General features: G+C 37.1%; 1 protein-coding gene across 15 annotated transcripts in view; it reads left to right on the forward strand.

Annotated features, from left to right (window-relative positions):
* Positions 1 to 15,232, forward strand: part of ADGRG6 (adhesion G protein-coupled receptor G6) — a 135,356-nt gene that overhangs the window by 49,200 nt on the left and 70,924 nt on the right. For 8 of the 15 annotated variants that reach the window (XM_005551996.5, XM_005551991.5, XM_074037150.1 and 5 more), the window contains exons 3-4: positions 11,035 to 11,379; positions 13,979 to 14,602. In XM_005551996.5, the coding sequence (XP_005552053.1) occupies positions 11,035 to 11,379; positions 13,979 to 14,602 (969 nt within the window). The remainder of the gene's footprint in view (positions 1 to 11,034; positions 11,380 to 13,978; positions 14,603 to 15,232) is intronic. The other 7 variants (XM_005551997.5, XM_005551992.5, XM_005551998.5 and 4 more) reach the window with 1 other exon arrangement.

Raw genomic sequence — 15,232 nt, forward strand, 5'->3', positions numbered from 1 at the left:
TACAAGGTACTCCTTTCCTTAGTGAAGCATCATATGTCTTCATAACTTCCTTGGAAACTTCTTTGTAGTAAAGGGAAAAATTGAGGCTCTGTTATGTGTCAGAACCTGAATCCGCCACCCATAGTAGGACTTTAGAGCCAAAAGAGATTTTTTTTTTTTTTTTTTTTCCAGATGATGTGGAAATTAGAACCTCAGGGGCTAGTGACTAGCTCAAGGTCACATGGTTTGTTAATGGAGGAGCCAAGACCAGAAGCCACTGTGATCTCACTTCTAACATAGCCAAATAACCACATAAGCATGAATTACTTCAAGAGGAAGGTGATTTAGTCTGTCTTCTCTTATCTGGCACAAAGTAATCACTACCTAGATGTTAGTTGTTGTTAGAGTTATTTTAATTATTTTTATTTCCCTCCCTCTCCAGATGTTACTGTGTTTCACAACAATATGTTTTAAGGGTTTATGTGGCTTGTATTCAAATTTTAAAGTAAAGATCTTGTGTAAGTTTAGGTCTGGGGAAGATATCGAGAGAGCTTCTAGTTTAGCTTCATAATAATATTGTCCTTCCCACAATGATTTTTTCCACAATAATAAAAAATCTTTTTTTAGCTATGTCTTGCGATTTTAGCTAGAAGATAGTTTGAATAGAAGAAAACTTTTTAAAGTTCATTTTCAGAGTTTGCTGAAAAAATTATCTGCTTCTCTTTCCCTCTCTCTCTCATTCAGGCATACATAATCCCCTGACACATTATACTTGAGATCTATATAAAAAGTTAACATTTTATAAATACTTTGAAAACTAATTCCAGTGATGAATGAATTTAAAGCCTTAGATGGATAGCGTATTTAAACAAGCTGTTCATGTAAAAATGGAAAGCTTTTTTGAAAAAAAATTATTTAAAAAAATCTGTATTATGGAATTTTTACATCAGCTCTTATTACTAAGATGTTTACATAAAAAGTGTTCCATAAAGGGGGAAAATTATGCCGGTTGCACCTATAATTTGCTTTGCTCCAAACCTTGGCTGTTTAAACTGCTTCCATTTATGTGCACAAACCTGAATGAGTTTTTTTTATGCCCTCAAATTAAAGGCCCATTTGGAAAACTTGAGCTAACAAGCACACTTATCCTGCCACTACCATCTTTTTCCCAATATATTCTTCCAACTTATTGGGAAGGTAAGTTCGTAAACCCAAAATGTGCTCTAGCTACTAATTTCAGGTCCTTCACCTGCACCACATAACATGGAATAAAAAGAAGCAATAACCCTCTGGTGACCATATGTAAAGACATCTAAAAGAAAACTGAACATGAAAGGAAGTAAGGGCTCAGTAAGTTAGACTAATGAATGAACAAATCAAAATATGGCTAACATGCTTTGCCATTAAATAACAACCACAGTCACAACAACACTGAAAACTAATATTATTTGAGCATCTTACTGTGAGTCATGTATGGTCCCAGTACTTTATATAGATATCTCATTGGCTACATTCATGTGCTCAGGAAGTTAATTATGTGCTGTTTAGCCAGTAATGACATCATTGCCTTCATGGGTATTAGAACTATAATTAGCTTTTATGAGGCTAAGACAATCTCTACTTATGTTGGTAGTATTTAGCAATATTTTTCTGATTAATGCCAACATAAACCTGTTCCACCCTGCAATACTGCCTAGGTAATCCATATGGAAAGATTTTCTGTAACAGTCTCAAGTGAGATGAACATTGAGTGTGTGTCTTTTAAGTTTCCCTAGTCTTTCTTTAGGTGTAATAGGTAAGATCAAAATGAGACAAATCTTTGATGAACATTAGAATAGTCACTTTGCTGCTTTTCTGTCTTATCATCAGCAGTTAGGCTCACTTCAATGAATTCCGTCCTTGTAGAATAAATCTGCCTTGCCACTGTGACTGCTATGTTCTTTCCACAAACTGTCAGTGTAGCTTGTTAGCTTTTGTCTTTCTTCTTGTCGTTTGTAGGTTCTTGGAATTGGGCTACAGTGATTCTTACAAGGATCTTTGTTCACTGGTAGTTTTGTGTTGTTTATGTATAAAGGAGCAAGGCTTTAAAAAGTATCTGTGACTGGACCTGGTGGCTCACGCCTGTAGTCCCAGCACTTTGTGAGGCCAAGGAGGGTGGATCATGAGGTCAGGAGTTTGAGACCAGCCTGACCAACATGGTGAAAACCCGTCTCTGCTAAAAATACAAAAATTAGCCGGGCGTGGTGGCACATGCCTGTAGTCCTAACTACTCGGGAGGCTGAGGCAGGAGAATCGTTTGAACCCAGAAGGCAGAGATTGCAGCAGTGAGCCGAGATCACACAAGCCTGGGTAACAGAGTGAAAAAAAAAAAGTATCTGTGCTGACCTGGTGCAGTGGCTCATGCCTGCATACCTGTAATCTCAGCACTTTGGGAGGCTGAGGTGGGAGCATCACTTGAGTCCAAGAGTTTGAGAGCAACCTGGGCAACATTATGAGATCCCATCTGTACAATAAGAAAAAAAAAAGAAAAAATAGCTGGACATGGTGGTACATGCATGGTGGTCCTAGCTACTTAGGAGACTGAGGTGGGAGGACTGCTTGAGCCCAGGAGGTTGAGGCTTCAGTGAGCCATGATTGCACCAGTGCACTCCAGCCTGGGAGACAGAGCAAGACCATATATATATATATATATATATGTGCTAAACACAAATCCAGTTATTTTACTTTTGCCACATTAAAACCTTTTTAGTTTTCCTATTGCTGTTAGTATAATTTTTCATTTTCTCTAACATGACTTGCAAAATCCTGCTAAATCTTATCTCTGCCTACTTTGTCTTTATCTGTTATTTCTCTCCACTTTACACATGATGCTCTAGCTGAACTAAATCTTAAGTTACTTGAACCATCTATGCTGTCTTGTACCTGATGACCTCACTGCCCAGAACACTCTTTTCTATTTTGTCTCTATCTTCCCCCTTTACTTGGCTCACTCCCAAGCTGCATATTTATATCTCAGTTTCTTGCTGATTTGGTTAGAAATGGTACTGTTTCCATGAAGCCTAAACCCAGACTATAGTATGGCACTCGTCTGTTCTATCAGAGCACCTGTTCTATCAAGAACACCTGTTCTATCAGAGCAGTTATCACATTGTATTATCACGATCTACTTATTTATCTGCATTTCCAATAATCCATAAATTCTGTAAAGTCAGAGATTATATCTTGTGCATGACTGTATTCCCAGAACCTGGCACAGTGCCAGGCACATAAATGTTTAATAAGTATTAAGTGCAGGGATGTGGGGAGATGAGAAGAAATAAGTTAGGAAGAGTGAACAGGGCTAATAAGGAGTGCTGTGTATGTCAGTCAAGGGGCTTGTCTTGTTGGATCCCAGAGAAGATTTGGAGTTAGAGAAAACTTATCTTCATACTTGGATATTGATAGATCTTTCTTTCTGGTAGTGATGTGAAGGATGAGTTAATTGCAGGTGACAAGAGTATTGACAAGGAGACCAAACTTTTATCCAAGAGAGAAAGGATGAGAACCTTAAATGACAGGACCTTAAACTATTGGAATGAGATGAGGAGATTTAACAACTGTGAATAAAACAAATGTCATAGCCTTTGGCAAATTATTTGAGACAGTGTGGGAGAAGGAAGAGAGAAGGGATGTTCAGAGCCCTAGTTTGGATGATGTTCATGCTGCTAACAGTTATGAGGAGGATACAAACATTATTTGAGGAATGATGTTTGGACTGATGGCTCTGTGGGATATCCAAGTGGAGATATTGAGTAGGTATTTGCAAAGCTAGGATATGGTGCTCAGTAGCACATGTATGGGATCAACATTTAGGTATAATAAGGCTTTTGTTCAGATGAGATTAGCCAGAGAGAATGGGCATATATAAAGAAAAGCTGAACATAGAGGAGAGCTCTATTAGAGTACTGGCTTGAGGCACACTTGGTTGCAATGAACAGAAATCGATTAAAATCAAGTAAAGTAGTAGGGCAGTAGGTGTAATAAGAATTATTGTCATATAAGTCAAGGACAGGCCACAAGAAACAGCTCCTACCCTTCATTACTGGATGTGGAATGGCTGGAATTAAAGCCTCTCTGTTTCTCAAAGGTCTGGTTTTCTCTCATCTCTCTGCTCTACATTTTCTTTTCATTTATTTATTTATTTATTTATTTATTTATTTATTTATTTAATTTTTATTGAGAGACAGTGTGATCTCAGTTCACTGAAACCTCCACCTCTTGGGTTCAAGCAATTCTTCTGCTTCAGCCTCCTGAGTAGTTGGGGTTATAGGCGTGTGCCACCAGGCCTGGCTAATTTTTGTATTTTTAGTAGAGATGGAGTTTCACCATGTTAGCCAGGCTGGTCTTGAACTCCTGATGTCGTGATTCACCTCAGCCTCCCAAAGTGTCGGGCTTACAGGCGTGAGTCACCACGCCCAGCGTCTACATTTTCTCTCTTACCCTTTCCTCTGTCAGCCCCTCAGCTTCCTATATTTCCAAGTGGTCAAGGCAGCTGCTACCTTTGAATTTCTATAATGTCATCATTCTTCTTTTTGTCATTCTCTGGATAAATTGTGTGTGTCTCTAACTTGAAATTCTCAGAGAAAGACAGCATTTGGGTGATTAGCAAAGCCCGTAGTTTGGTTCCCTTCAGGTCAGGGGTTTACTCCTTGGACCAAGTAGTGTGAAGATGACAGCAAGAACTGTGAGAGGAGACAGATTCTCTTGGGAGAAGGTGTACCTATGAAGATTGAGTAGCTCCTGTAGTAAACTGTTATTTAAAGCAGTACTTCTCAGAGTTTAACATGCTTATTAATTATCTGAGAATTTTGTTTAAATGCATTTTTTTTTTAGTAGGTCTGGGTGATTCTGCATGTCAGCAAGCTCTCAGGTGATGCTGATGCTGCTTGTCTGAGGTCCTCTGGCCAAACAGAAAGGATTGTAAAGCCAAGAGTAGCAGAGGCGGTGCTTGGAGAGGGCTGAGAGGGCAGGAGAGAAATGAGGAGAATGGAGAATTTGTGGGTAAGACTGTCCAGAAGCAGCCTGTGCTCGGAGGCATCCAATGCTGGAGAGGGTGAGCAAAATAAAAATGGAAGCTGCTTTAGTATAAACACTGTGTGAAATTTTGTAAGTTGTCAGCTGAGTCCAAAGGCCTATGAATTCGTGAGCAAGAAGGTCCACAGCTGGATTAATCCAAAGTTGGGGGTTTGCAGGAAGAGAATAAGGAACTTGAATGGATATGTTAACCAGGAGGTAGATTTGGTGATAGACATGCAGTTTATGTTGTTTCAAATTATTCAGTGCCTTTAGATTTTTTTTTTTTTTTTTTTAAAGCTGGAAAAGACTCAACCATTGCTTGAGAGAGAATAGTTTCCCGTGAAAATATGTGTGGGTGTGTGTACATATGCATACCCATGTGCTTGTGTGTCTAATCCTCTTGCAAGTGATGTATATCTACATAACAGGCTGACTCTGGAATGATTTACAACAGTTCACTTGTTTGGATCTTCAGAAAGTATTATCTTTTGCAGTCAGACATGGAATGTTCTCTTGCCAACGTGATTATGGAAAGACAGAACTCAAAGTTTAAACATTAACAGGATTACAGAAGAAAGAGATGTGTTTGAGGGTGTGGTGCATGTGGGTATCTTCAGAAATTCAAAAAATTGCCAGTCTTAATGGTGCCTCATCAAGGAAACTTCAGTTCAACATCTTGTTAATTTTCTAGTAATGTCAAACTTAATTGAACTGATTCAAGTAAGCCGATACCCTTTGGAACTCATGCTTAAAGTCGTTGAAGTAGCTTCTTATTCAGGGTGTTTCCAAAGAACGTTTTGGGGTTGACCCATTACAGAGGGAAATGGAACAATTATCTGGTTGACTCAGGAAACCATTGTTTTAGGAGGAGTGGGTGAATGAACTGGTATTCTGGCATGGCTGTCAGAAGTTCTGGTAGGGGACTGGAATGACCAATGTAACCGTGCTTTATGAAAGACCCTCCTCAATAGTGGAAATGCTATTTTTGAATGCAGAGCTTGAGGAGGAGTGGTGAGGGTGGTGGGGATGCTTGCCAAGTCTGTCACATTAACAGAATCACAGATGTCACAGCCAGATTGCCTTGGATTCCATGCCATCTTGAAAAATATGGATAGTGGTCTGAAATCACTTAAAATAGCTTACTTTGATGAAGTCATCCATTTCTGCATATTATCAATCATTTAATACATGCCAGAATCTAAAATGTTGCTGATATTTTACATTTCAGTGATGTTACATCTGATAGCAATTTACTTAGATCTGGAGAAATGGTATGTGGCTATCCTGGCTCTTTACTGACTTAGGTATTAGAACTGGTTCTAGAATTGTTAGTTGCTGGCCCTTAGGTTTAATCTTTAGAAGCCATCAAGACTGCTAAATATTTTAAATGTTTTTAATCAACAAATGAGCTTTTCATGTGTTAGAACTTAGTATATCCTCATGGATAATTCAAATCATGACTGAATAAATGCAGAACAAGCAGGCGACTTAAGCTAAATTTTCTGGAGATAATTTTCACTGGTCAGGTTTTTCTACAGGCTCATTAGCTGCAGTTTTATGTATGTTCAAATAAAGATCAAGGTTTACTTAAATGAATTAATTTTGTTCACCATTTAACACAATCTAGAAAAAGCAATTATTCAGTACCATCTACATATTTGTGTTGAAAGAAGCTAAAGTTAATCTACATATCTCTTGGGATCTAAAATTCTTATTTTAAAGAGATTTTAAAGAATAGGCATTTGGATTTTATAAAGAAGTACTTGTGGCAAAGGTAGTGTAAGAATCCAAATCTGAGATATTAAAAAAACCTCACAAGGTAATGGTTATTAAATCTGTATCGAAGTGTTACATATCAATTGAATTATGCTTTGGCATGACTGGAAGATTTTTCATTATAGATTAGAGTTTCATTGAAAAATAAACTTTTGTAAAAATACGCACAAGTAAATTACTGCTAAATACTTGTAAGCATAGGCAAGAACTGAGGGTGGAATTTGGTTTGTCGTTTGTTCGGATTACTTGAAAACCTTGCTTTTATAAATTATCTGTAAGAATATGTTACCATATCTGTCTTTGAGAACATATTGAGCCAGATGCTTTGAATTGGGTAGCTTTTAGCATATGTGTTAATCCTGATTTTACCAATACCTCATTCAGTGGCTACTTCAGTAACCATCTAATTAGGTAGCCCTGACTCTTACGAGAGAACAAAGTAATTACTTACTAGGCTAGCTCATAGTGTAGGAATCAGTTAGCAGTGATATTTGACTACTCCAAATTGGAAAATTCAAAGCACTATATTTCATACTTCCTAATACTCTTTATTAAAATGTTTCCAAATGAGTTTCTTAAAATATGTTTATTTTAGGGCTATGGAACTATTAAGAAATTGTCCATTTAAAAAATGTCTTTTAAAGAAGTACTTGAGCTCACCATTTTGGTCTGTGTTTTTTGTTTAAGTGTAGCAACTTTTTCTTTCCTAGAAAGACACTAGGCTTACATTCAGAAGGGCTGGTTTGAATTTTGGTGCTGCTATCAATTAGATATGTGACTTTGTGCAAGTTATCCAATCTATATTAGCCTCATTTGTTTCCTCTAAAGATAGAGGTGGTAATAATTCTCAGGGTTATTATAATATTAAATGAGTTATATGTGAAAGCTTGTTATTGTGAATTGCTCTATGAGTATAATGAAGAGGATGATATTGTGTCTAATTTAATTGATATTTCATCTATTTAAGACAATTATTATTTAGTAGCACTATCTCTAAATGCTGTCTAGCCACTGAAGGTAAGAATCATATGGAAGAATGTATCAAATGTTCTTTTGAATTCATGTTATGAGTGTCATCTTTATCTTGTTTCTATCCCTCTGAGTGCCTAAGGAAAAAAGAGATTCTACTAAGGTGGTGTCCTATTTTACCTCTCTTAAATTTTTAATGCACTGATTTTGTGTTATAGTAATTATTAATAATAGCCAACACTTAACTAGTGCTAACTATGTCCCAGGTACAACTTCCAGGACTTTCTAATATTAATCCATGTTATCCTCCTGGTAACTCTGGGTAGTGGTTGCTGTTATTATCACCAGTGTAAAGGCGGAGAAACTGAGGCACAGATAAATTAACTTGTGAAAGATTACACAGTGTTATCGGTCAAATTTAACTTTCTTATACCCTTGGGCAGGCGTGGTGGCTCAGGCCTATAATTTCAGTACTTCCAGAAGCCGAGGTGGGAGGACTGCTTGAGCCCAGTAGTTTGAGGCTGCAGCGAGGGCCACTACACTCCAGCCTGGCTGACAGAGAGATACCCCGTCTCTAAAAAATAATAATTATAATAAATTTTCTTAAACCCTTTCTTCAGCTTTTAGGGAAGAATTTCACAAAGATAATATACAGGATAAAGGAAGTCATGCACATTACTTGGGTCTTGGATATAAAGGATGGCATCTTATCTTGGAAAAATGATGCTGCCTATCTGCATGTTGAGATGACAGAGATTGTTGCTTATTTTCCTTTATATTTTTATTTTTAATCTCCAATGTCTATAACTGGATAAATTATTATTAATTTACTAGGATTACTTCTCTCTCCTGAGCCTAAGGCAAAGTAACAGTCCTAGCCATCTCAGTCCTGTGCTGTGAGTGATGTAATTGGAAGAAACAGCCCAACACCCCACCCGAAGAGATGTTCCAGAGCACATGTACTCTATCTTCTTTTCAGACTTAGAATTTGACTTGGTTATACTACATGGAGTCTTTCTTTAATTTAGGCATGGTTCCCTTCATTTAAGCTACTCATTTGTTCATAAATTTAGCAAATTTTATCGAAGATCTCCTATGCGCCAGGGGTGCTGTGCAGTGCTGGAGAGTAGAATGGCAAATATGACAGTCACACACCCTCTGCTTGTTGAGTTTACAAAGTAGTGGAAGAAGATTGACAATAAGAAAATCATATCACAAATGGAAGTAACACAAGTCCTCTGAATAGCGCTACAAAGCAGAGGAACATGGTGCTCCAGGGATGGATAAGAGAAGGCATTTGGCAGACACTTGAGGATCATCGTTTGTTTTCCATAGTCTGTCTTTGGTCTCGTACAAGACGTCAGAGACTTAAGGAGGACTAGCAGGAGGAGGGCAAGTTAAAAAGAATGGATGGGGATAGAGTTGGCATATTGAAACATTGAGTAATACAAAGTGGCCGCAGAGAAAAGAAAAACCTCACTTGAGCTGTGTAAAACATCGAATTAGTTCTTGAACGTATCACTGTATCATAGAAGAATAGTTGTATTTGTAGTAACTACCATGTTTCAAGAAATGTTACTGCATATGCATTCTAGTCAACTCAGTAAAAGAGGGAGGGAGATAATAAATTTAGTTATTTTCATTAGTATGTTGAAAGCATTTTATTGTTTGAAAGTTTATGTGTCCATTTAATGGCAGTTTATCCAGTATTTTGGATAAATGAGATCACTGCCTTCGTTTATATAAATATGTCAAAGCAATGTGCATATTAGTTGCAAAAGCATCTCTGGACAGGAAGATGATAGACCTTGGTTTCTGATTCCAACTGGTGGATAAATAATAATTGAGAACAACCTAGCTGTTCTCATTAGTGAAAATGGGAAAGTAGCATTTCCCCTGTCTACCTCAGAAGGGTTTTTCTTTACATATTTCATTCAATTAATATTTTTTGTGAACCTTATACTGAAAACAAATAGTGATGGGCAAAGGAGACATCATCTTAGATCTTATAGGACTTACATTCCATGGGAAAAAACAATATTTATTTACAATGGGTCTTAATTTTTCCAATCCTGTGACCTGCAGTGCTGTTCTCTAGTGTGCTCATGGCATGCTCCCTCACTTCATTCCGTTGGGTCTCTTCTCAAGTATCACCTATTTGGAGAACCACCATCTCTAATATTCATTTCAGTCTCTCTTTATCCTTTGCTTTACTTTTCTTCCTCACCTTTATCTGTCATTATACTTGTAGTTGCCTTTAGGTCCAACACTGAAGTATAATAATCCTTTATCCAACCAGGCGTAGTGGTGCACACCTGTAGTCTCAGCTACTCAGGAGGCTGAGGCACTAGAATTGCTTGAACCTGGGAGACAGAGGTTGCAGTGAGCCAGAGTCATGCAACTTCCCTCCAGTCTGGGCAACAGAGCAAGACTGTCTCAAAAACAAACAAACAAAAAGATTCCTTTATAGAGAGACTTTGTCTTTCCTGCTCATTGATATTGATATATATTATTTAGAATAGTTCATGGCACATAATAGACTCACAATAAATATTTACCGAATGAATGAGTAAATGAGATGAGCCCACAAGCATATAATTACCAACTGACAAACAAATGGGTAAGTGAATGTATTTTCAAAACTATAAGTAATCCATGTTTGCAAGGTGATGCTATTTATTTGAATTTCAGAAAAAAAATACAGTCTGCCAGAAGATAGCTTATTATTTTTTTGTATTTGTAGCTTTCTATTAAATTATTTATTTTCTAAGAGTTTCTTTTCCTTTATATCCATGATTTGTAATACTGAACACTATCTTTATGGTTCTGTAACCCCCACCATCCCAGTTCAATTACTGTCTGGAGTAGAGATTCTTAATCTGGGTCAGTGAACCTTTGTGAAATTCACTGTTGCCTTCTGAGGCCTCATTGTACTCCTTGAAATTGTGTGTAACGTGTGTGGCCCCTGCTCATTTTACTGGAGAGAGTTCCTATAACTGTCAGATTCTCAGACTGTATAACCTCCCAAGTTTAAGAATCATTGCATTAAAATTTTTTATTTCCCTTTTGCTTTTTGTTGCTCTATTGATGGTTCTTTTCCTCCTCAAGAAGGTTTCATTTTCCATTTATATTTTATGATTGTATGTTGGTATTTTTAAATATTTACTGCTCGATTGTCCCCAGTGTGTGGTATTCTCGGTTTATTGTATGCATCTGAACCCAGACCTTCTCTCTGTCTCTCTTTTGTCTGGCCAGCAGTGTGGGGATGTGCCAACTGCCGAGTGGTTTTGTCCAACCCTTCTGGGACCTTTACTTCTCCATGCTACCCTAACGACTACCCGAACAGCCAGGCTTGCATGTGGACGCTCCGAGCCCCCACTGGTTATATCATTCAGATAACATTTAACGACTTCGACATTGAAGAAGCTCCCAATTGCATTTATGACTCATTATCCCTTGATAATGGAGAGAGCCAGACTAAATTTTGTGGAGCAACTGCCAAAGGCCTATCATTTAACTCAAGTGCGAATGAGATGCATGTGTCCTTTTCAAGTGACTTTAGCATCCAGAAGAAAGGTTTCAATGCCAGCTACATCAGAGGTATGTAAACCAAAGGCAATGCCAACCTTCTGCTTTTGTTTAACATGTTCTGCAGTAAACACAAGGACCAGAAGACAGAGTTATGCTCTTTTATGTGAATGTGAATGATTAGGATTGGGATTTAAGGGCAAGAAGCTGTTAATATTCTCTGAGCATTCTTTTTAGCAAAATATAATTACCACATCCAAAATCTGGTTACAGTAGAGTTGAATTCTTTTATGTTGTTTATATACAGAACATTTAAAGGCTGCTTGGAAGACACTGTAGATATTCCACTGCTAATAATTAAAATCTGTAATTCTAACATCTCTCCACTGAAAATTTAAAACATCCCTTTTAGAAATCATTTCATTTTGGGTTTTATGATGTTGTCCTTTTAAGGAACTATGGTACGGAAAAAATACAGAAAATGAACAGTAAATTTTTAACAAGCTATTAACAGTTTAAGCTAATAAATAACACAGCTTGAGGAAAGCCCCCTGTAAATGGCTAACTGAAGGAAATAAGGCATATTTTTATTAAATATGTTTTCTATATTCTGGCACAACATAACATTTAAATAATCTTTCTCTCTCAAACCTGTGTTTCCCTAAAGAAACTCAAGCTTCGATATGATGAGACTTAGTTATACTGTTTCTTCTGTACTTTCTAAGTAAAAACAAGCAGAAAGGTACAACTATAAAAATGACTATTATTTAGTTATACTTTTTTTTCTTCTGAACTTTCTAAGTAAAAACAGAAAGGTACAACTATGAAAATGACTGACTGTCACTATTATAAATTGTGTTTTTTGATTGTGGAGTTATTTATTTATGTTTGCCATGGTTAAAACACACATGCTTAAATTTTTCAAATTGTTTTAAATTTTTCAAAATAATGTTTTAAAAATGATAAAATATAGGACATTGGAAAACAAAAAAAGAAGCAAAGTAGAATTATCTGTACAAATGCCACCCAGCTGTAACCACTAATAAAATATTGATGGAGACATTTATTTCTAGGCTTCTAATTTTAACAATGCATGTAGAATACTGGTTCATATTGTTTAAGTGTCTCTTTGCATAAGTGGACCTATAAACTTCTTTATATTTAAAAAGTAGACTAAAGTCCATGATTCCTTTAAATTCTATCATAGATTTTTACTAGAATAGTTATACTAAAATGATGTTTTATTACAGAACTATTCTTGATGTACTGAATATTAAAATATATTCAAACTGTTATTCGTATGAAACCAGCATTAAAAAGTATTTTCGGCCGGGCGCGGTGGCTCAAGCCTGTAATCCCAGCACTTTGGGAGGCCGAGGCGGGCGGATCACGAGGTCAGGAGATCGAGACCATCCTGGCTAACACGGTGAAACCCCGTCTCTACTAAAAATACAAAAAGAAATTAGCCGGGCGTGGTGGCGGGCGCCTGTAGTCCCAGCTACTCCGGAGGCTGAGGCAGGAGAATGGCGTGAACCCGAGAGGCGGAGCTTGCAGTGAGCCGAGATCGCGCCACTGCACTCCAGTCTGGGCGACAGAGCTAGACTCCGTCTCAAAAAAAAAAAAAAAAAAAAAAAAAAAAAAGTATTTTCGAGGAGAAATACTTCTTTCTTAAATTAGTCTCACAATGGCTATGATATTAGCATAGGGCTAAATCTATTGGTATTATTTAATAATTTTGCATGTATCATAGAAGGATTAGGTGAATACATTTTTATTTTGAATTTATTGCACATCTATTATAATAATAGTACTTGCCACTTATTGCTGTGGTACTGGCACTGCTCTATGCTTTGGACATACTAACTTATTTAATTCTTATTGACCGTATATGCAATAGGTGCCATTGTTGCCCATTTTACAAATAAGACAAAGGTAGAGAGAGATGAAGTAACATACCCAGGGTCACATGGCCAGTACTCAGAAGAGCTGGAGTAGGAAACTCCATGGTCTGCCCTTTACTACTCAAAAACTAGCTTATATGTCTGGATACCTTAAATTTCCACTTTGTTTGACTTTTCACTAGACTCCCTTTCCTCCCTCTCCTTAATAGAATTATTTTTGTATTTGTTCCTAAAACATCCTGATGATGGCAGAAAAAAATAGGAGGATATAGGGTATCTGAAAGGGAGATGGCAGTACAGGAATGTTTGGGAAGAGTGAAAAGTAATCATTAATGAAAATAAGAACTATTATTTGTGTTTAGAAATCATTTGAAAAGTAGTTTTTTTGAAAATCTTAATGTATAAACAAAGCCTTCCTGAAACCAGTTATTTCCTTAATTAGGTAGTTGGGGTTTTTAAATTGTTAATGTCTCAGTTTCAGGATTTAAAAATGCTTATCCACTTTGCTGGCTGTAACTCAAAAGTTTAGGTGTGAGAGATCCAATCATGACTAGAGATGAAATGAGTAGAATTTCTTACTACTGTTGCTGATATCAGACAACTGGTAATGGGCTGCTGACAGAAGATGGATGAGTAAGAGGGGAGGGATGGGGCAAATGGTAGGTAAAAAGCTAACTAGTAGGAAGCGGTGGAGGGCTTGATGTTTTGCATCACATTAGTCTGTGTTCTGAAGTTAACAGGTTTATCTTTCCTGTTATGTTTTGTCCTAGTTGCTGTGTCCTTAAGGAATCAAAAGGTCATTTTACCCCAGACATCAGATGCTTACCAGGTATCTGTTGCAAAAAGCGTCTCCATTCCAGAGCTCAGTGCTTTCACACTCTGCTTTGAGGCAACCAAAGTTGGCCATGAAGACAATGATTGGACAGCTTTCTCCTACTCAAATGCATCCTTCACACAATTGCTCAGTTTTGGAAAGGCCAAGAGTGGCTACTTTCTATCCATTTCTGATTCAAAATGTTTGCTGAACAATGCATTACCTGTCAAGGAAAAAGAAGACATTTTTGCAGAAAGCTTTGAGCAGCTCTGCCTTGTTTGGAATAATTCTTTGGGCTCTATTGGTGTAAATTTCAAAAGAAACTATGAAACAGTTCCATGTGATTCTACCATTAGTAAAGTTATTCCTGGGAATGGGAAATTGTTGTTGGGCTCCAATCAAAATGAAATTGTCTCTCTAAAAGGAGACATTTATAACTTTCGACTTTGGAATTTTACCATGAATGCCAAAATCCTCTCCAATCTCAGCTGTAACATGAAAGGGAATGTAGTCGACTGGCAAAATGACTTCTGGAATATCCCAAACCTTGCTCTGAAAGCTGAAAGCAACCTAAGCTGTGGTGAGTTTGTACCTTATTCCTTTTTTTTTTCTTTTTTTAGCATTATTCTATGAATATGATTGTCAATAAGGAATTGTACATACACACAAATGTACGTGTATGTATATTCCCACATATAGATATAGATATCTATGTTATCGTTAAAAAACTCTTTTAAGTTTTAAAATGTCGTCTGCTCAGCTCTTATAGCACACATTTGATTATAAACTATGCATGATCCATCAAGACATTTGGTTTAACCACTTTTAAGTTTTCCCCATGTCATAAAATATCACAGAGTTTATCACTAATATAACAACAGTTATAATTGTAGACTCTTAAATAGAAATGTTAACACTAGGCTTGAAATAAAATAAATTAATAAGTAAGTTATTGTTATTTTTTTTGAGACAGCATCTCACTGTGTTGCCCAGGCTGGAGTGCGGTGGGGCGATCTTGGCTCACTGCAAACTCTACCTCCTGGGTTCAAGCAATTCTCATGCCTCAGCCTCCCAAGTCTCTGGGACCACAGGTGTGCGCCACCATGCCCAGCTAATTTTTGTATTTTTTTTTAATACAGATGGGGTTTCATCATGTTGGCTCGACTGGTCTTCAACTCCTGACCTCAAGTGGTCCACCCACCTCAGTCTC

Source organism: Macaca fascicularis, chromosome 4 (genome assembly GCF_037993035.2).
Source record: "Macaca fascicularis isolate 582-1 chromosome 4, T2T-MFA8v1.1".
Lineage (NCBI taxonomy): Eukaryota > Metazoa > Chordata > Mammalia > Primates > Cercopithecidae > Macaca > Macaca fascicularis.